The 22,308-nt window shown below is 43.7% G+C and overlaps 1 protein-coding gene and 1 non-coding gene across 2 annotated transcripts; both read right to left on the bottom strand.

Moving 5' to 3' along the window:
- Positions 1-381: 381 nt before the first annotated feature.
- On the bottom strand, positions 382-21,755 carry LOC135394358 (hydroxymethylglutaryl-CoA lyase, mitochondrial-like). The gene is made up of 7 exons (XM_064625073.1): positions 21,542-21,755; positions 16,953-17,024; positions 16,795-16,902; positions 16,409-16,504; positions 1,462-1,520; positions 942-1,410; positions 382-671 (listed from the first exon to the last, which is right to left on the bottom strand). Exons 1-7 carry the CDS (start codon positions 21,614-21,616, stop codon positions 570-572), a joined length of 981 nt encoding a protein of 326 aa, XP_064481143.1. The 5' UTR covers positions 21,617-21,755; the 3' UTR covers positions 382-569.
- Positions 19,470-19,542, bottom strand: Trnaa-ggc (transfer RNA alanine (anticodon GGC)). The gene has a single exon. It is a non-coding gene; the product is annotated as a tRNA-Ala (tRNA).
- Positions 21,756-22,308: the final 553 nt, after the last annotated feature.

The raw sequence follows: 22,308 nt of genomic DNA, 5'->3' as shown, positions 1-22,308 counted from the left end.
ACTCAGGGTCCGGGAGGGAGACACCCACGTTTGTTGGCTTAAACCACCGGTACAGGCTCATCTGAGATGTGTACAGGCCAGCTGTCGGCTGTCAAATGTGAGCCACATGGAATTATCCAGGTGGCGTAAAGCACTTGGCTCCACGGAGGAATAATGGGAAGGCTGCGCTTCTGGGTCAGAGTCCCAAAGAATTTCTTTTCACAATAAGGGACAACGGACGCGACCTCCGGAATCCGGTTTGAGTGACTCACCCACAATTCGCGAAATTTAGTGGTCGCGAACATGGTCCATGCCCCCGATTCGCGAACAATTAGGGGCGCGAAAAAAAAGGGTTTTACAGTAACAGTTCATGCACTTGACTGGTAATCAAAAAGAGTGAGATTGACTCTGACTACCTCATTTTATTCCATACCAATTTTGTTGAAATACTGATGGGAAGATAGACATCTACTCAGCAGAAATATCTTCAGAGTAAGAACCTATAATGTAAACAAATGTCCTAGCAGAGGGGGGCACAGTAACATATAATTTAAACAGTGATTGTCTCGCAGAAAGGCAGAATCTTGGTCCTACAGGCGGCTTGTTGCTTGCGCCACCTTCGAGCCATTTGGGCGGTTGAGGGCTTCACATATGAAGTTACCTGCAGCTATCACCTTATGCAAGTCCACACCCTGCGGGGAAACAAAAAAAGCCATTCGTCCCTAATGCATTTGCTAGTTGACAGAAACCATACAGCTTTTTTTTTTTACTTGCACAGATGGTTTTAAAAGTGCACAAATGTTCTACTTTTAAAGGTGACAATAAAATGGTGTGGGACAGTGGTGACTACAAGGTTATTACTAAAATGGCACACTTGTTTCCAGATTAACCCTAAGCTTCACATTATTAAGGTGGAATAATACCTTTTGCTAATGGCGCAAACTTAAACAATGCAAACACACCGTGGGAATGCCCATGCCATGAAGCATGTAGAGGACGTCCTCAGTGGCAACATTGCCTGAAGCGCCTCGGGCATAAGGGCAGCCTCCAAGACCTGCCGCTGAGCTGTCCACGGTGGCCACACCCATCTCTAATGCTGTCAGGATGTTTGCCAAGGCCTGGCCATACGTATCGTGACAGTGCACTGCCAGGGCAGTCACGGGTACTTCCCGCATTACCTCTTGCAGCATGGGGCGTACTGTTCCTGGTGTACCTACTCCCACAGTATCCCCCAGTGAGATCTCATAGCAGCCAGCCCTGTACAGATGGGCAGCCACCTTTGCCACTGCACGAGGTGCCACGCTGCCCTCGTAGGGGCATCCCACCACGCAGGATACGTAGCCTCGTACCCGTATCCCCTTTGCCTTGGCTGCTTCCACCACAGGACCAAATGCTGCCAGACTTTCCTCAATTCCACAATTGATGTTTTTCCTAGTGAATGCCACGAGTCAATTGCTGGTCGTCACCGCATTTGTCACTCACCGACTGAATGTCTCCGAGGCAGCTCCAAAGACTGCTATCTCCTGGGCTCCAGCCTCCACCTACACAACTGCTTTCATAAATGAACCTTTCACGTACAACATACGTGCAATGAAGGGTGCAAAAATCCACTATTACACTGTTGTTACAACCACTTGATTATGCCATTTATAAGGTGCTGTTACCTCGAGAGCAATGCAAAGGAATGGAATTTATCCATGGTGTTGTTCATAATTTAGGCACGAAGGAAACTGTAATTTGCATTTTCCCCCTGGTGTCCTTTGCAAGATGTATGACTATGCTCGGCATTCTCCCATTCGTCTATGGTGAACAAAGCAGGCAAACACACAAACAACCAAACACAACAAGACACTACAACTGCTAAAAGAGAGAAGAACTAAACTCTCAAAAGAGAGATAGAGGGTAAAAGAAAAGAATGCAGTGGAATGTGGCACGTGATATTCATACCGGTTTCCATTTATATTACTCATGTAGATGTATTCAAGCTTCTTGTGTTGTGAATTAAACTCTTAGCTGGGTCATTCCACACAAAGCGATCCAATCGCATGGCTGAACCACCACGGATCTTGATTTTTTTTTACTGGTTAGCACTGTAGATAAACCAACGCTCACAAAATATTTTCACCAAATTCAAAGACACTTTCATGTTAGGTGGTGCTAAACATCTGAGGTTGACCTAAAAGTGGGGTGCGTTGGAAGGCTTCTCCTCGAAAAATGGCTAAAGGTATTTTATGTCTGCGAACTACAGAGTGGTCGTAAAAGATTGCTCTTTCATTCTGCATAAAGAAACTCTCATGCTGATGCGTCTTTCATACCATTCTATAGACCTAGAAATCCACGTTTTCGCTGTATGTTTGCTATTTGTTTTCTGGCTCACTGCCTGCACACAGGGATAAAAAACTTTGCAGACATTGAGCTGGGCACTTGAACATATGAAAAACAAAAAACAAAACAAAAAAACTTATTCCTCAGGTCATAAAAGAAAAAAGATAAGTTGAAAATTGTGAAATATGTAGAAGTTCATAAATTACCTGCATTGTTAGCTGAAAAAGTCGATGTGGTCAACACGATACGAGCATTCTGTTAACGCTAAAATGATGGTGAATGTGTCCACTACAACATATTAAAAAAAAATTGGGAGGGCACTTTTTTTTGTTTTTAGCAACGATTTCTTTTAATTTGTTAGCATTTCACGTTACTTTTCCGTTCCACATGCCCGTTTTCAGCACTTATAGCAGCCACTTAGCAAATCAATATTCCATCTCATACGTCATGTTTGAGGTGTCCCTCGAACTTCTCTGAGGTAAATATCAGTATGTGGTGGCAACAAATTGACGCAGTAAAGACACCAGAGGCGTAATCCAGCTAGGTAGACTGCATCCGGTGACGGGCTAAGCCGCTCTTTCTATGTACTGACTGCCAGGAGTTGCCAGCTGTCCAGAACGAGTTGAATGAAAGGCTGCAGCGAATGTCGGAGTTCTTGTACTCTATGACATTACAGCAATGGGTGTCTGGTGACTGCGCATCAGTTCAAGCATTTGTTGTACCAAGTGAAGAATTTTGCCACAATCTTCTGCATGCACTGCAAGCCCTCAAGAGGCATCATTTCATAAGCTCGTCCCAGTCTGTTTACCTGAAACTACTAAGAGCTGGACTTCCTCAGGATAAAGCTATCGTGCGGCTTGACCTTTCCAAAAACTACACGTTTCTTGCACAAATTTCCCCGCAATCTTTCCACTGGAACACCTCGCAGGCAACAGCGTTCATTGTTTAACTAAGCAATCGAGAATATTGACCATTAGTAAAAAATGTCACTTTTGAGATAGCGTTCTCACATGCCTGAGGCCGTCTAGGAAGTGAAAGAAATCGTGTTGTTTGTAGAACAGATCCTCTCCTATAACATATTGAAAATCTACAGGTAATACAGGTTTTGTTAAACGAGAAAAAAAAAAAGAAAAGATTTTTTTGTCATCATACCCTGCTGCAGCTCACTCGATAGTTCAGGCCGTTTAGGTCGTAAGTAAAAAGTGATGCCTTTATGATCCTCTCCTATGGAAAGAGACCCTCTCCTTTTCCATTTTTAAAATCTACAGGTGTATTTTTTTTCTTAAGTGAGAAATAAAAATTTCCACCATACTCAGCTGCAGCTCATTCAAGAGTTGAGGTCATCTAGGAAGTAAAAAAAAAAAGTGCTTTTGTGAAAGACTCTCTCTCCAGAAAACTTGGAAAGTATGCATGTATATCTTTTAAGCAACAAAAAAATCGTCAGTGCATTCACATCCCACCTGTAAGGTACCATCATCACCCTTTGAAGGAAGTTCGCCTTCTACTCTTCTCCAAGCTCTACCACGAGTACTCGCAACCACTGCTTCGTAACAGCTTTGTCGTCTTTCCTGATTGTCTGATTCATGACACTACTTATACAGTGCATGCCACTGGCATAGCCAAAGGGGGACCTGGGTGTCCCCCCCCCCAAAATGGTACCTTTGGTAGTGAATTTGGGAGAGGGAAATGAGGGAAAATCCTCCTCTCACATGTAAAGTCCCCATATGCCTACAAGACCATAATAAATGGGTTCCAAAGACTGTTACGTTGTGTTCTGACACACTCTGAGCCAGGGTGTCGAACCGAAACGTTTTTCGTTCCGGTTTTCGTTCTGGTTACATCATAAACGATCCGGTACCGGTTCTGCTCCGGAGCAAAAAAATAACGGTTTATACCGGTTTTTAACCGGTTCTGCTTCTGCTGGGAATATTCATCCCCACAAAAAAAAAAAAAAAAAAAAAGAATCAATGTTACAAAATGTAAACCCGTTTATTCCACATACATGGTATTTAATATTAATAGACAGCTGTGAAATAGGTAGCTCCTGGTTCCTGTAGGTTACTGTCTGTTCAAATGGGCTTTCTCCTTTCTTGAAGTGCATGCTACAAACGGACTTGTTTGTCGTGATGTCATACATAAAGTACTTTCTTGCTGGGTTGGAGCGATCGCGTCCCATCCGAATGTCTGTTGCTACTGTCTAGCCAGCAAGCACCACCGCACGAGTAGGACACAAATCGAGGAACACCTTCACTCACAAACGCGCTCGACAGCTCCGTTTTATTTTCTCCGTGTCCTGTCCACAAAAGAGTTGTCACTTCGCACGGGCTTGCCCTCGCGTATACGTAAATGTATTCAACTTAGCTGCTCTCAAACAAGGAACGCGTTGCGCGATATTACCGATAAAGAAGCTGTTATGCAGCCCCCTTGGGTCGCTGTTTAGTTGAGGAGAGTTTGCGGGGATCAAATTAAAACGAACACTACGGCACATTGCTAGAGAGTCACATGTACCTCTAAGTCTGTGTGCGTGCGCAAACGATAAACCATTACAAAGGGAGCCTAAGGGTCATAGTATACCGACATACATTCCACCGTAACCCTCGTATAGTATCCATGACATGACTTCTGTTTCATTCGCCTATCCGTAGTCCAAACCGGCAAAGTTTTTCTTGGACCGAAAACCGTTAAATATATTTTTCGGTTTCCTTCCTGAGCAAAAAAAATGTATACGGTTTCCGTTCCGTTCCGTTCCGCACCAAAATAGCGTTTTTTTTCGGTTTTCGGTTCCGGTTTTCGGTTCCGGTTCGGTCCGACACCCTGCTCTGAGCAAATAGTTATCATCAGCTGGCGCAGTAATATCTGGAGAAAACAGTGATGATAATAATGATACCTCACAGAGCAGGATGTGAACGCGGTGACGAAATTTTTTTCCCATTTAGGAAAAAATACGCCAGCAGATTCTTAATATGTTATAGGTAGGGTTCCGGGTTTTCGGATTTATCCGAAAAAATTCGAAAAACGCACTCCGGTATAATTTTAAGCAATTCGGATTAATCTGAAAAACTCCGTTTGGTAGATGTTTTTTTTCTGATAACAGGGTTATTGTTATTGGCCTCGTTTTGTGTCCTGGGTTTCTTCTGACCTCGGATACCGGCCCCACCGCAACCATAGTAATGGTTTCCGTAACCTAGCGTCTTCTTCGGCAGTCCTCGCGAACACTTGAGGATTCGCCGCCTGGGTTTTTCCCTAGTCTGTTTCCCGATTTCCTTGTCCTACCTGTGACCTAAGCACTAAAATAAGCATGGAACCGAGGTCATACGGAGTGGTCTTTTTGGAAGGGCAACTAGTTGCAGTGCTACCGACAAGATGGGACGCAAGCGAAAGCTGCCCTGTGACTACGTCAAAGAGTACCCTGATTTCGAGGGGTTCACATCGTTCCGCGATCTCGATGCAGAGGTTGTCGTATGCAAGTACTGCAGCATAACAGTGAGCACTGCACACGGAAAGGGTGCATTTGGAATTGCGGAACACCTCAGTGTGTGTCGCACGAAATGTATTGTTAAGCTTGTTTCTCTTTAGTGTTGAAGCAATAGATGTGACAACTGCGTTTTCGCTGCACAACTGTGCGTGCGTCGTAAAGTTTTCTCCAAATTTCGGATATTAACTGAGCTGTAAATCATACACTCCGAAAAACTCAGTTTTTTGAAAAGCCAATAAACTCCGAAAAACATCCTCCGGTAAAGCCCAGAAATAAACTCCGAAAACCCGGAACCCTAGTTATAGGTAGGGTTTCCGGTTCTCGGTATTTACCGAAAACTGGCGAGAAATTTTTCGTGCCTTCGGCAAAACCGAATAACCGTCACTGGGCTCAGCAATTTGGCCTGACCGGTCTCAGAATACAATCACTGAGCTGTGGTTTTCGAGGGCAATCGGAGATACAAAGAATGTGCTAACTGGGGTGGTACGAACATAGCCTCTAAGCAACATCACATGAAATGACCTGCGTCAGAGGGTGACAACGGGGGTTCTACGACATTGTTTGCTGCTAGTGGGAGTAAACAAGGGAGAGGAAGCTTCTTGTGACATTTCAAAAGGCTGCTTTTGGGAGAAGGTCCAGATATTGCACCATGCCAGAAAGACCGAGGTAGGGGGTCATATAGTGTTATCCCTGCCCGTGTCAAGCGCCAACGTTGAGCTGGGGTTCTCAAATCTAAGTGTATTTCACAGAAAAGAGTGATGTGCCATGTCTTGCGAGTCGTTGAACATATACATGACGGTCTTTTATAACAAGTTCAAGTTGTAAAGGGCTATTGGTTCTCAAGTAATAAAGGTGTTCAAATGCGCAGTGGCTTTGTTTTTTTTTTTTTTTTTTTTTTTTTGTTTGCCGATTTTCGCAGTGGGTGGCAACATCAGAAAAGTTATCGCCAAAAACCGCTGTTTCTAGTTGACCGCAAAATCTGTGTTTCTTTTTTTTTTTCGACGAATTTCGGAAAACATATCTGCCAAAAACGAGAAACCCTAGTTATAGGAGAAGGTCTGTTCTTGTAATGGTGTGATTTTTTTCATTTCCTAGATGACTTCAGATATGTGAAAACAACCAGAAACAACAACAAAGCTGTTACGAAGCAGCGACTCTGAGTACTCGTTAGAACTTGGCAGAACAGTAGAAGGCAAAATTCGTTCAAAGTGTGATAATGGTACCTTACAGACGGGATATGAATGTGCTGACGAATCTTTTCCCACATAATAACAAATACACCTGTAGATTTTCGAAGTGGTAAAGGAGAGGGTTTCTTTTTACAGGAGAGGGTCACAAAGGCATCACTTTTTACTTCCTGAATGACCTCAACTAACGAGTGAGCTGCAACGGAGCATGGTGACGACAAATTGTGTGTTTTCATTTAACAAAAAATACACCTGTAGATTTTCAAGACGTTACAGGAGAGGATCCGTTCTACAAATTGCACGACTGCTTTCACTTCCTAGACGACCTCAGGTATGTGAAAGCACTATCTCAAAAGTGACATTTTTTACGAATGGTCGATATTCTCTATCGCTTAGTTAAACAATGAACACAAATCAGCTTCATATTTTTATGCCATAAAGGTAATCTAGATACAGTAGTTTATGAGCATAAATAATCTCAGGCTCTCAGGATAATGCTAACTTGCCGAAAATTATTTGTAAACTTGGCCCAAAACGCGCTCCTTTTTTGAGCTCTCACCACGTACCAGATTTGTTCTCGTTCCATATGCCCTTCAGTAAGATGGACCCTTCCCCTCTAACACCACGCAAAGAAAGTGTACAAATGTAGTCTGTATGTGTCACAAGGACATGCGGGGAAAAAAACGCTTTTTCAGTCAGGTTCGGAGCGCCCTGAATGTTCAAGAAAACAAGATCTTGAGAAAGAAAGCTCATATCCTACATCCACACCCTTAAGGGAATGCATAAAAATTTTTTTCAGCGAAATCTAAGAACTGTCGAGCTACACCGCTGGCTGGTTACGGCTGGAACGGCCCAGTTGCATTATTTTTCCGATGCTGCTGCTTTACAATACAAAAAATAAGAAGAGCTTTATAAACTTGTACTTTCACGAAGATCATTTCGGTTTTCCAGCGACATGGAACTTCAGTACATCGCACGAAAAAGGACTTGTGTCACGGAATTGGAGGTACGGTGAAGCGACTTGCGGCAAAGGCTAGCCTTCAGAGACCATTCGAACAGCAAACTTCAGCTTTTCGGGACCTTTTCCTGTGGGCTAAAGAATACTTACAAGACATATTGCCAATGCTGGTGCTTTGTACTGTTGTGTCACAGGAGCAGATTGCGTTGAAAACACAATACGAAATGGCCAAAGCTATTCCAGGCACACATGATTTTCATTGCTTCGAGCCCCTTTCCCCAAGAAAAGTAAAGGTCCGTCTGACGGACCTACTCCACTCAAAGTGTTCAACGTCAGAGCGAAGGAACCTTAGGTGCTCCAGTCATCGAAATGTCTTCAAATGCGATTACTTTACTATCGTAATGTAATCACGTTTACTTTTTGTTCTTCCTAACTGCACGCTGTCACTCCTTATTGTACATCTAATAATGTCACTCAAATGAAGCGTATTTATAATCTGGTGCCACTGTATACATATTTATTCATTTTAGTGGGGCAACATTATATACCAGCAGGGTGCTCTCCTATAGCAACTGTGTAACTTTCAAAAAATCATTGCTAAAAAACAAGGAAAAAGGACACTCCCAATTTTTTATATGTTCAAGTGACACATTCACAATCATTTTATTAGTGACAGAATGCCCATATCGCGTTGACCTCATAGATATTTTCGGCTAGCAATACAGGTAATTTATCAAATTTTGCATATTTCACAAAATTGTTTTTCAGTTTTTTTTTTATATCCTGAGAAATAATTTTTTATTCACATGTTCACAAAGTGACCAGCTCCACGTTTGCCAAGTTTTATATCCCTAAGTGCAGGCAGTGAGCCAGAAAAAAAACAAAAGCAAACATACTGCGAAAACGTGGATTTCTAGGTCTATAGTATGGTATGAAAGACGCATCAGCATGAGAGTTTCTTTATACAGAATGAAAGAGCAATCTTTTATGACCACTCTGACGTTTACAGACAACCATTTCCCGAGGAGGAGCCTTCAAAGGCACCTCACTTTTAGGTGAATCCCAGATGTTTAGCGCCACCTGACGTGAAAATGCCTCCGAAGTTGGCGAAAATATTTTGTGAGTGTGGCTTTCTCTGCGGTGTCAACCAGTAAAAAAGAAATTGAACAAGATCTGTGGTGGTTGAGCCACACAACTGGATTGCTTCATGTGGAATGACTCAGCTGCCAGTTAGCTTTTGCACTGTGCGTTCTGTTGTCTGTGTGTATTTGGCTATTTTGTCCACCATTGGATTGTTACGAACTACCTGGTTCTTCCCATTGGTCTCTGCAAATGATTCTCCATGATGATTCAACACTGCCATGTTGTACATCGGGAGAAGGAGAGGAAAGAGTAAATTGTGGTTTCCTTCGCGTTTAATAAAAACATTTATCTGATCGCACAAGTGATTGGAAGCAGATACAAAATCTTAAGCAACAATAAACTTTAAATACAAATACAAAATCATGAATCCCATTCCTTTTGTACCTGCTTTCAAGGTAAGGCCCCTCTCACATTGCAAAGGGAAATTTCTGTCCTTTAGTGCCCCTTTAAGCTTTCGACCAGTTTTGTAAGGACAGTTCGGCTGTGTATGCTTCTCTTCTGTGCAGAATACCCACACTCAAACCATTATCTTGCTGCAGTGCTTCATGGTCATGACATTGGTTCTGATGCCAAAACTTGGTATGTGTACGCTTCCCACATGTATTCTTGTGCTGAGCAGTCGTATGGACAATCGTCTGCTAGGGAGGTGCAGCAAGTGCTTTCATCCCCTTCTTTCATCGACCACTGCGGACGACGTGCCCATAGTCATAACTGTCTCGCAACATGAAACCCTCGGTACTATTTTATTATTATGTCACCTTCTATTCCTCATGGTTCTCTACTGCCGCAAAATATATCAGGAATAGAATAGAGGTTTCTGACACTCTTAGTAACGATGCCGCTGCTTTCAACATAAACTTGTACGTAGTACCGTAGGGCTGGCACAATCTAAGGATGCGATCCATCTCAAGTTTGAGAGGAAGCAACATTACCAACATAATTGCTCCACGTGAATACTACCTAGACCTATTTGATTTGTAGCGCATCAAATAATCATGACCCAGCCGACCAGTAATGCATTAGAGGAGTATTTCCGGTCCCTCTCAGAAATCGAGTCTCTTTCTGTCATGGCTTCATGCTCAATCATCAGCTTTTCATGCTTAATTATAGAAACAAGGGTGGTATACCATGGTGATGCAGAAGAAGGTATTTTGATCTGAATGTCAATCTAATGTCTTGCATCTTGGTGGGAAGCCAATGCCAGATTTCCATTAGCTTTGCACTTGAATGACTGTGTGATCAGCATTATTGTGCTCATGAAAGTGAAATTTAGGCATGAAAATTAGAGCAGGGCTAAATGAGAAAATGTCAAGGTAGTAACTATCTGAGGAAATAAACATTAATTTGATAAAAATAATGGGAAAAATGTCCATGATACATTTTGCAACTTATTTAATCTCTCCCAAACAAATATGTTTTGCAATCTAATCTTCGGTACTTATTGTAGATGGAATTCACAAAAAGCTAACCACATAATCGCCTGCACACAAATCTTTCGGTATGGTACTCCATGCAGTAGGCCATAACAAAATAGTCTGCACCTCTGTTATAGTACCTGTTAGCAGAACGGAAGTACGCAGTAAACCAGTCGTTCGAAGAACCAAACCAGGCAACCACCGTCTTCTTTGTCAGGCATGAGACAAGTAAACGATTTTATTTTGTGACAAAGGAAAATCCCCTTGTGCCACGAAATAGGCAGTGATACTGATGATGATGAGTGATTAACCAGACGCGGGATATTCGTACACCAACAAAACACCCCGACGCCTCGGTTAATCATTTAACCGAGAGAGTCCAAAACCAGTTGTGCACACGACGTTCTGTGCGTGAGAGACTGGCTTGGTTAGTGTATCTGCGATCATCTTGTCCGTCGGGATATACTGAACCAAGAATTCCTTGTTCTCTACTTCGTTGCATGCGTAGAGATACTTCAAGGCAATATGTTTTGACCGCTGATGATGAACTGGGTTTTCTATGAGTTTGATAGCTGACTGATTATCACAGTTGAGCTTTAGTCCTCCAGAGCTGTATTTTCCCAGACCGAGTTCATGTAAGAACATGTTGAGCCATTTTCCTTCTCGCATGGTTTCCACAAGAGCCACATACTCTGCTTCACATGTTGACAAAGCCATGAGTTTCTGTTTGCACGACCTCCAGCTAATGGCTCCCCCCGAGAAAACAAACACGTAACCGCTACTGGATTTGCTTTCATTTTGCTCATTCCAGCTAGCACCGGAGTACCCGATCAGGTTGTCTGCACGAACTGAGTACGTAAGGCCAGCGTCTCGTGTTCCTTTCAGGTATCGCAGTATCCGCTTCGCCAAGTTCCAATGCACTTCCGAAAAACAGTTATTGAATTGGCTCAAGAAATTCGTTGCAAAAGCAATGTCAGGTCTAGTTCCTTGAACCAGGTACTTAAGATGGCCCATAAGACTCTCTTTTCTTAGAAGTAGTTTCTCTTTGTTCTCCAGTGTTTCCTTTTTGTCATCCTGCGCTTCGTTCTGTAGTAGAGCTTTCCAGTTTGAAACGTCCATTGGTGTTTTCACCGGTTTACACTCTTCCATGTGGAACTCCTTGAGTATGTCATCTATATATATCTGTTTTCTTTGACTGAGTGTCAGCGTCTTTGCCTTTTTGTCTTGGTGAACTTCTATGCCTAGTATATACTTGGGTTCACCCAGGTCTTCTAGGTCAACATTTTTTGCAAGTTCATCAATGGCGTCCTGCAATGCTTGCTGCGTGTTTGCGAACACGATCATGTCATCAACGTAAACACTTAGAATGACTTTCACATTTCCTCTTCGGAGAAGGTACACACACCTGTCTGACTCCAACCGTTTATAGCCTTGTTTAAGCAGACTTGCGTCCAATGTCTTATACCAAGTTCTTCCTGACTGTTTCAGTCCATAGACTGATTTGTTCAACTTGCAAACCAACTCATTTTCATGGTTTCCAGTGGGTTGTTCCATGTACACCACTTCGTCCAATTTTCTGTGAAGATAGGCAGTCTTTACGTCCAGTTGTCGCATAAACATCCCCTCTTCAATTGCGAGTGCAAGAAGTAGACGCAAGCTGGTTAACTTCACCACTGGAGAAAAAGTCTCAAAATAGTCGATCCCGTGAACTTGTGAGCTGCCCACTGCCACGACGCGTGCTTTATATTTTTCAACCGTGCCAGTGGGCCCTCTTTTTATGCGAAAGACCCATTTGGACTTGACTACTTTCATACCCGGTTCCAGGGATGGGCATAAATACACTTTTCGGGTATTTAAATATAAATACAAAATACTGCATGTTTTCATGTATTTAAATACTGCCTATAAATACTTTATGATGAAAGTAATTAAATACAAAATATAAATACATTAAGACAGTATTTAAATACTGTAACTACTTCTGTAAATACTTTGAGCCGTCCAGGCACATTATTCTTTTAAATTATATAATAAATGGAGCCGCTTGTGGATGCATCTCTGCTGCACACGATGCCAACATATTTACTTATTTTTCCGTGATGCAGTGTGATTATTTCAGCATCTTGCGTGGACAGACTTTCCATTGAACGGAAACGTCTCCTTGAGCCTCAGGAGCAGAGAGGGGGGTCTAGACAGGACGGTAACGGGACAAGAACCGACGACGACTCAAAACCAGCTAATGAACTCGTTTCTTGCCTGTATTTAAATACGTATTTTAAATACAGGTATTTATATTTTAAATACTATTTTAAATACAATGTATTTAAATACTGCCCATCCCTGCCCAGTTCTCTCTTCACAAGAGTCCAAGTGCCCATTTTATGCAGTGAAGAAAGTTCCTCTTCCATAGCCTGCTTCCATTCTCATCGCTGCGGTGAGGCAATTGCTTCGTCATAACTACAACGTTCTTGAAGATCTGCCTCGACCAATTTACAGTAGCTCTTTTGCGATGGATCTATTTGTATTCTTTGGGGGATCTTCCTTTCCCGTGTAGATTTCCGTGGTTCAACTACTGGTGCTTGCAGCTTTCAGTTTCGTCCGCGGAATGGTCCTTTTCATCTCGGGAGACAGAGTCGACGTCCTCGGAAGCCTCGTGACTTAAGTAAGTAATGTGCGTGAGGAGCGAGTCATTTTGCGGAGATTTCAGCAGTTCGCAACCCTGTCTGTCCTCTTGAAACTTTGCGTGTCGACTAAACAACAATTTTTTCCGTTCAGAGTCGTAAAATCTATATGCCTTTCGATCGTCGCGGTAGCCAATGAAAATTGCGGGTTGACCCCTAGGAGTCAACTTGGTTCTGTTTCTTGGAGGCACCCAAGTATAAGCCACACATCCAAATACCTCGAAGTAAGATACGCTTTGCTTTCATTTCATAAAAAATTCTTCCGGGATGCCGCCGTTAACAGCTTTGCTACTGGAACGATTCCTGATGTAGGCCGCTGTATTTATAGCCTCTGCCCAAAATTCGGCTGGAAGAGCAGCTTCGACGAGTAGTGTCCTTGCAGTCTCTACCAGAGTTCGGTTCATCCTCTCTGCTACACCGTTTTGAGCTGGAGAGAATGGGGCTGTCTTCTCATGTATGATGCCTATGATGCCTGATGATGTCAGGTAGTCATCCAGACAGTCATTGACAAACTCCCTTCCGTTGTCGGTTCGAATTCGCTTAACGCATAATCCTATTTGAGTTTCCGCTCTCTTTATGAAATCCATCATTTCGTCCACAGCGTCGTCTTTATACTGAAGGAAATACGGTGCGACTTTCCGACTACAGTCGTCAACTACGACCATCAGATACCTGCTACCTCCAAAAGAAGTTGCTGGGAAAGGTCCACACAAATCGACGCGAAGGAGCTCTAATAATATGTTCCGTGGTGCCTCATATATCCTCTTAAATGGCAATCGTGGTTGCTTGCCCTGTAGGCGTTGGTCGCATGCTTCAGGGTACCCAATGCCAAGTCGTGGAATCCCCCTGATGACTTGTTGATTTGACATGCTTTGAAGGGTTTCGAAATTAACGTGTGCCATGCGTTGATGCCATAAGAGTATCTGTTCGGGTTGGACAATGTTAGCTTTTTCGATAGGAGTCGAAACTTCTGCACACAGGTTGTAAATACCACCTTCTTTCAGTCCCGACATGACGAGGCACTTTCCGGAGAAAACCTTGCAGTCATCCCCAGAAAATAGTACCCTCATACCGGCGTCAGTGAGCTTGGAAACAGATATAAGGTTGTCTACCATGCCCGGCACATGTAGAACATCCTTTGCTGCCAACTTCCGAACCGGTGCTTCATCCGTCGTGCGGAATAAAACTGTTCCTGTACCTTTCGATGTGATGCTGGTTCCATCAGCGAGCGTAACATGATTATCTGTCTGCTCCGTGTAATCCATCATGATATTTCTCTGGCACTAAAGAAACAAGGGAAAGGGTGCAGGCTAGCTGGTATAGATCCATGAAGAAGACCGAGAGACACGGACACAGAAGACGACACACGTAGGTTCTCAGAGAGAACCTACTGTACTGAGAACTGAGTACTGAGTCTCGTCTGTACGTCTTCTGTGTCCGTGTCTCTCGGTCTTCTTCATGGATTTCTCTGGCCTGTCATATGACTACTTGCACCAGAGTCTATTGACCACCAGTTGTTTGACTCGCCAGGAGTAAAAATAGCTCCGAAGGCAAAATCCTCATGCGTATTCTTGCGTTCTCCATCAACAACATCACTGTGCACAACAAAACTTGCCTGGCGACGCTCCTTGCCATGTTTTGGAAAAACTTTGCCCTCACGTCTCTCATTGTTCGAAGCATGAGAACGTGTTCCGGTACAATTCGAAGTCCAACAATGTCTTGCAATATGACCTGGCTTACCACATCGATAGCATCTGAAGCGTCCCTTTTCATCAACACCTTTCCTGTTGATCTTTTCAACATTTGCCTTGCATGCAGCTTCTTCGCTAGAACCTTGCTGTTTGATTCTTTCTTCTTCCCTTATGAGCACATACCTCACCTTGTCTGGAGTAATGTCACCCATAGCGCAAATATCGAAACTGCGGGCCACTCCGTAATAAGCTTTTGGAAGTCCTTGAATCGCAATGGCTGCTAATTCTGCGACATCCCCGAGAGATCGCAGCTGTTCACCGAGGTACTCCACTCTCTGCATGTAATCTGTCGCACTTTCGCCCTCTTTCCATTTGACAGCATTGAGCTCACGCTTCAGGTTTATCCTCTTTTCTAGGACTCTGCCTCTGTTTACTTGTTCCAACTACTCCCAGGCACCCTTTGCAGTCGCTTGGTTAATGATGTAACCCGTCTGAGAACTCGAAAGCGTCTGTACAATGGCGTTGAGCGCATCTCTGTCGTTCTTCTCCCATGTTGCTCTTTCGGCGTCTGCCGCTGGAGGAGAACTTTCTATGGCTGTCCAGATGCCTTTCGTCTTGAGGTAAATCATCATCCTGTACCTGCAGGTTGAGTAGTTGCTCGAATCCAATCGTTCAAGGGCGGTGAGCGGAGTTCCATGATGCCCATCACTCATCTTGCTGCAGGAAGATATGTCAACCCTATGACATTAGGCGTTGAGGTTCCGTTCTGGGCCCATAACCTTTGTTAGCAGAACGGAAGTACGCAGTGGACCAGTCGTTTGAAGAACCAAACCAGACAACCACCGTCTTCTTTGTCAGGCATGAGACAAGTAAACGATTTTATTTTGTGACAAAGGAGAAACCCCTCGCGCCACGAAATAGGCAGTGATACTGATGATGATGAGTGACTAACCAGACGTGGGATATTCGTACACCAACAGTACCTGTTTAAGCCAAGTGGGTTACAGGAGCACACTTGGAAATCAATTGCGGTAGTTCATGAAGTAGATGTGTGTCAAACTTCAATTAAGCAGTAAATAAGAGTTTCAGTCTCTCCTTACATATGCCCCATATTGACAGCCTCAGCATCTACTCATATCTTTTGTTGTGTCTGCACAGAGGTCCAGTACAATAGAGAATCTGTGTCAGATGTTAAGACACTGCTATGGTGTAGCTTTTTGGACAAGTACACCTCGTATTTCAGATTATAACCGACTTCTGTGTGTGGTAGCTTTTGTGACACAAGAAGAACTCTTGCCGGAGGAATATATGCTGTCATCAAGAATGTACTGCACATTGTTTCCACTTTATCCCTCTCTATATGGGATGTGCACCAGTTCAAAGAATTTAAAACTGAGGGTTGATTGTAACAGGTAGACCAGCAATACTGAGCAACCATACTATAGCGACAAAGTATTTTCCAGAAACAAATAATCATGGAATGTCAGCCTTGCTAACAGCAGCACAATATTCAGCATGGTGCGAGGTCAATCCAAGATTCCAAGGCTAACTCACTGCTGCTTGGAATCCTTTCATGTTGGGCACAAGCACAGGATAGCTCACTCCCTTCTGCTTCTGAATCCCACGCATCACTTGGCTGCTGTCCGCCATCTAGGACACAGATTCAGTTTTAATACAATGGTATGTTTCAATGAAAAGCACATTCTGTACAATATTTAGAGGCTAGAACACATTGCTTGCAGCCTAACGTGTCAGAAATTGACAGGGTTCTTCTGTCTGACTGCCAAAGCTACGCACGTTCCTTTGAGGCAACCCCATGGTGTGGGAAGGCAACAGAGCACCTTCTGCAATCATGGGATGGTGCACATATGGTCCCTGAATCCAAGTCTTGTGGGAAGCATTAAAAAGCACCAGAAAAATTGAAGAAAAGAAGCACCTACTTGTGGTACCCACTTGGGTGACACAAAGCTTGTGGCTTCCACCACTGGGAGGCCTGCACTTGACAGGCGGTTGATAAACTCAATCTTGGTCTGTGTCGCTACAATTGTCTGCAAACAATGAATGCTGATAACCAGCAACGACAATGTCACTGTATTACCTTTTCATTTTGAAGTCCATCTCTAGCTCCCACTTCCACTACCTTCACATGCTCAGGAAAGCCATCCAATGCCTGTTGCAAGAAGAGAATTCACTGCTTGGAAAGTGACTGTTACAGCATTGGTGAAGTTCCGTTTGATTGAACAGAAGCTGTCTTTAACGGGCAAGAAATGGGAGAAGTCTAGCACTCGCAAGTGAATAAAAGAAGTATTTAAAGAGAAATACTTCTTTTTAGAAGCTGACTTTGCAAGACCCACCACATAGGAACATTTAAGACACCAACAGAATTGCCTTTCTCATTGGTTTTGGTTGTGACCGTGGCCATCAACATTGTGGCTGTAACTGTCATCATGCTCACTGTGGTGCAATTCGCAAACGCTATTTTTTAGCGTTTTGTTTCCACGCACCTACAGGATGAAATGTTGCATGCTGCCTGTTTGTAACACCACACAAAGCAAACAATACTCCGAGTTGTGTTTGTTCTTATAACAAATATTCCAAATGAAGTGGCTGTAAGAGGGGCCTGTTTCACTTTGCTCACCAAAGAAGGCGCATCGTCGGAACATATCGAAGCAGCTGCTATGATGGTGGCCTCACGTTATACGGTTGAACCTTGATATAGCGAATGTCGATTTTACCAATTCCTTTCTTTAACATATTATTTCTGTTGCACGTAGACACTTCCCCATGGAGGCCAATGCATTTCTGCGCTCAATTTAACCAAAGATCTTCATTCGGCGTGCTCTATTTAACAAAACCTGTAGGCACAAGAAGCCCAAAGCTCTCTGTTGCAGCACCGCAAATGCCGCACCCCATGTGAGGTAGAGAGCAGTAACGTCCACGTCATAATGCGTTCTCAGTGGATTTATTGCTGTTGTCCCGTAGAATGATGGAATCGCAATTGATCCTGTCCATCCCATCACTTGTGCTATGCAAACCATGCAGCCGCTCCAGTGTCACTTGTCTTTCGATCTATTTCCTGTGGTTGTTTTAGATTAGTGCAGTCCAAAGACAAAAGGTTCAACGCCAAAGGTTCGATGCCGATAACCAAGGATAACCAGGGATGACCAAGGGTGAAAAGAAAAGGGACATTGTGATCCAAAAGTTGGGACCGTTCTGTGCTTGCAAAGTCAGAAAGGATGGTACAGACAAAAATTACTTTTTTGTACACCCCTGAATGACACTGTAAGTACAGCAATTATGTTTGAGCTCAATAAAACTTCCGTGATATTCAAGAATAAGAGTACCTTTCGTATTTTTTTATGCCAGCCTTATGACAAAACGCCATAGCCTAGAATGGGCTGTACGGGTCTCTGCTTCTGCCATTTTTGCTCGACAGGGTCTATTTAATGAATAGCTCTGTTTAGCGAACTAAAATGTGGTCATTTTCAATTTCATGAGAAAGAGGTTTAACTGTACATAAAATAGAATAGGGATTATCCCAGGACGTTTAAATTGGAAAAGGGGGTCTCATTGGTTTGGAGGGGGGGCACACATATCTGCTGCGTTTTTGGCAATTCGTGCAGATATTTTTTGGGGGGCCTGTTGCAACGTTTTTTTCATTTTTTTTAGTGGCATTAGGGGGGGGGGGATATATTTATTAGACGAAAAGGAAAAAAAAACGGGGAAAGGTCAGCCAAACGGGACGTCGGCTTGCTATTCCAGAAATAAGAAATAATAATAAATAAATAAAAAGAAAAGATAAGAATTAAGGAAAGAAAGAAATAGGAAGGAATAAGAAAGAATTAAAGGAAGAAAATTAAGAAAATAAGAAATAAAGAAAAAGAATTTGGGGAAATAACGAAAAGCTAACAGATGATCAAAGAAGGATGAGGTAGATTAATGACAAAGATGACAGAAAAAAAAGATGACTAACAAACGGTGAAGGAATGATGAGATGAATCACAGAAGAAGAATGAGATTTCACGACTGAGTTCACAGGCTGTTCATCAGACCTGAATCTCTCAAGAAAGTGCAAGGGGGATGGGATTACAGAGAGTACTGTTGCTGGATGCACTGTTGCTATATATGTCTTCCTGTAGCAGTGTTTTTGTTGCTTGAATTTGTTGACGTTTGTACCTGCCAGAAAAAGTTGTGAATGTTTTGCATCATCACATCATTTCATCACCCATCAGCTTTACCGTCACGACATGGTATGTGCGATGAAAGTCACTGAAAAGGTTAGCCAGCTGTAGGGATCGAACCCACATCTTCTGGATTGCCGGTCCAGGGCTCTACCAATTGAGCTAAGCTAACACGCCTCCCCAGTGACTTTCGGGGTGCGTCATCTGAAGGGACGATAAACCAGCCACTCACTCTCACTCACCCTCCTTTCACTCTTACATTTTTGCTCACTCATACACACATTCATACGACGGAAATCGACGCAAGCGGCACCTGTTGAACAAGAGATAAACTGATGTTCTGAGGCTGGAACAACATAGAAGGGACAGATACAAACAAAGCCTCAAATTGCCTAAGAAATCAACGATGAAAGATGAAAGTCACTGAAAAGGTTAGCCAGCTGTAGGGATCGAACCCACATCTTCTGGATTGCCAGTCCAGGGCTCTACCAATTGAGCTAAGCTAACACATCGTTGATTTCTTAGGCAATTTGAGGCTTTGTTTGTATCTGTCCCTTCTATGTTGTTCCAGCCTCAGAACATCAGTTTATCTCTGGTATGTGCATTAGGGCCTAGAACTAGTAGAAACTAGGTCCCCTACGTTGCAAGCTATCCTGAAGTGAGACGGGTAATGTTTCTCTTTAATCAGGGTTGCCAGATGCCAAACTGGTCTCCCACCAAAACTGATTCAGAAAATAGCCCAAATATAGACAACTCACGCCAACGCATAAAAGAAAAAATAGCCAAAAGTGTTTTCGTTACTCTGTTCACAAAACAGGGAAAATATACAGCATAAGATAGAGGCATGCAACTTCTCCTGGATTATGGATACACAAGTTCGCTTGTAAACTTATTCAGGTAGGATTCTAATGGCATAAAGTCTTTTCAGCAACGTCCCATGCCGCGGACTGATGAAGTCTCCTGCATAGGAGACTAAAGTCTCATATTAAATGTGTTAAATGTGTGTTGTGTTAAGTCACTAGAAAATGTATTCTTCCGGTTTTCTAAAGTGGAACAAACGGCGTGTATAAGAACCACAATATGTGTTGAATCAGATATGATGCACCACGTATATCTTATAACTTTATTGCTTATGTAAATAAAGGTCACTTTGTAGAACGTGAAAAAACAATGTGCAAGTTTCTGGCGATAACGATTCACAAGTAAACAGAAAACGGTTGAGAGCATTAAATAGTTTAATGACCTGAAGAACCTGAAGAAGTGCAGCCTACTGCACGAAAGTCTCGTATTCCGCTAATTAAACTATTTAATGCTCTCAACCGTTTTCTGTTTACTTGTGAAAGGTCACTTTCAACTACTCCAAGCCGGAGGCAGCATGATATCAAGTACAGGTCCCACATACAAGCGGCAGCTTTGCGCAGGTGCTCCCATGCTTGCCACATTGTGAGTTGCTATAACGTGAAGCTGGGAACCTGACCTTGAAGTTAGCAACTCGCGTTGCCACGGACCCGGCAAATTTTTACTTGGAGCAACCGTTTATATGTGCGCCGTAGTTACTAAACTGTGCACAGACATGTACATGGTTAGCTTTTGATATTCCAATGGCATTAGTTTTGGGGCTTTTAATAATGGAACATCAGCGAGCACAAGGCACTATACGTACTCTCTCCAGTTCGCACAACTTATTCAAACTCAGCAAGTTCAGAAGAAGAATAAAGTCGCAGGACTTGGTTCCTGTGAACTTCGAAATTCTGATTGTACACGAACAAAAGCTGCGTTGCAGTATCACCACCTGTGTCCGCCACAGGATTACCGAATTCGGAAAAAGGATTCCGATATGTGTCTTCGTATCTGCTCATATCTATTCTGCTGCCCATTAACACGTCAGACCTGGGAGCGCAAAGGATCGTTACTTTATTCAGTCTCGACAGACGGCAGTGCATTATTATGTGCCGGGACACAAATGCAGAAACGAGGGTGACCGGGGTGACAGTCGTCGTGTGGTCGCGTGCTGTCGTCCGAGCGCATGGCGTGAAACGTTGGTATAGCCCAAAAGTAGCCAAATAGCCAAGATGAAAAACATCCCGCCAACTGTCACAGAAAGTAGCCCAATTTGGCGGTTTATAGCCCAATCTGGCAACCCTGCCTTTAATAAGCAGGGATTAGCTAAACGGCCCAGTTCCACCAACAAGACGCGCACAGACATGGGAGAGAAGTCCAGAAAGCCTTATCCTTTCCAGCGAATTTCTTGGTGTAAACGAGAAGTTGCTGGACAAGTGAAATTGGAGATGCCATAGGCATCACTAGTTTCCCTTGCATGCGAGCATTCCCGCAATGATAATTTGACAACCAAAGATGCCAGAGAGCCCGGTCATTAATACATAGCACATTTTGAAACAGGGGTTTTCATTCACGCTCAGATCCATATTTAGCAGGCAACCGTTGCGTGCCCGCTTGACCTGACCGATTCTTATGAAAGCATTCTGTGAAAATGAAGTTCGCATACCTTATTCGTACTGTACGAGCGGCAGAAGCGGCGAGCCAAGCCCAAGAAGAGCATACCGCTGCATCCAACAGACATCTTAACTCGTGGTCACCCACTTGCCAACAGCTGTTGGTAGGGGACCTCAGTTTCGCGGTTTCGCCAAGGGTATGAAACTCGCGAGTTCCTTTGCAGACTAAAGTCTAAAGTGAGGCCGTGAGGCCGTGAGGCGCCGCGAGCCTTTCGCGTCATCAAACGTCATGAAACGTCAAAATTTTTACGTCGAAGCGCGAGTTCTCTACCGAGAGCATCCCATTGGCTCCTGCGGCCGCTCCCCTGGTATGCGACCTCTCATTGGTCCGTTTGAAATTATAACCTTTTCGTGGCGCGGGAAAGCGGGCACCGCCGTGTCTGGGGTGCCGGAGCAGTTCGCCGTAAAGTCAGTCCCCCTCAGGTAACCGAGGATGCGGCTGTAGAGTATGTACCACTGCGCCAATCTACAACGTTGCAAGCCCATTGGCCCAGACTGTGTGCGCGCTCCGATTGGTCGACAAGGTTTTGAAATCGCATTTTGTACGCGCGCATGTGTGTGCAGCGTCCCGGCGGCCGTTTCAGCATAGTTTCGAAATAGCTCGCATCGGTCGGCACGGCGTCCGCGTCCGTCCTCTTGTGTTCCGTGTTTCGGTGATGTCAATCGGCAGAACAGTTTGTGATTCTACGCGTGTTGTGCCGTTCCTGGACACGACTATTATCCCACGTACAGTATCAACTACGGAACTGGAATGCTTCCT

The sequence above is a fragment of the Ornithodoros turicata genome, chromosome 5, assembly GCF_037126465.1.
Source record: "Ornithodoros turicata isolate Travis chromosome 5, ASM3712646v1, whole genome shotgun sequence".
Classification (NCBI taxonomy): Eukaryota; Metazoa; Arthropoda; class Arachnida; order Ixodida; family Argasidae; genus Ornithodoros; species Ornithodoros turicata.
This window is presented reverse-complemented; position numbering and strand designations above follow the sequence as displayed.

Coding starts and splice junctions, on each gene's coding strand:
- LOC135394358 (XM_064625073.1), bottom strand. CDS start 21,616: ATGTCTGTTGGATGCAGCGGTATGCTCTTCTTGGGCTTGGCTCGCCGC. Junction 1,521..16,408: donor TGAAAGGATTCCAAGCAGCA/GTGAGTTAGCCT, acceptor GCAGTTGTGTAG/GTGGAGGCTGGAGCCCAGGA. Junction 672..941: donor ATGGCATGGGCATTCCCACG/GTGTGTTTGCAT, acceptor GTTTCCCCGCAG/GGTGTGGACTTGCATAAGGT.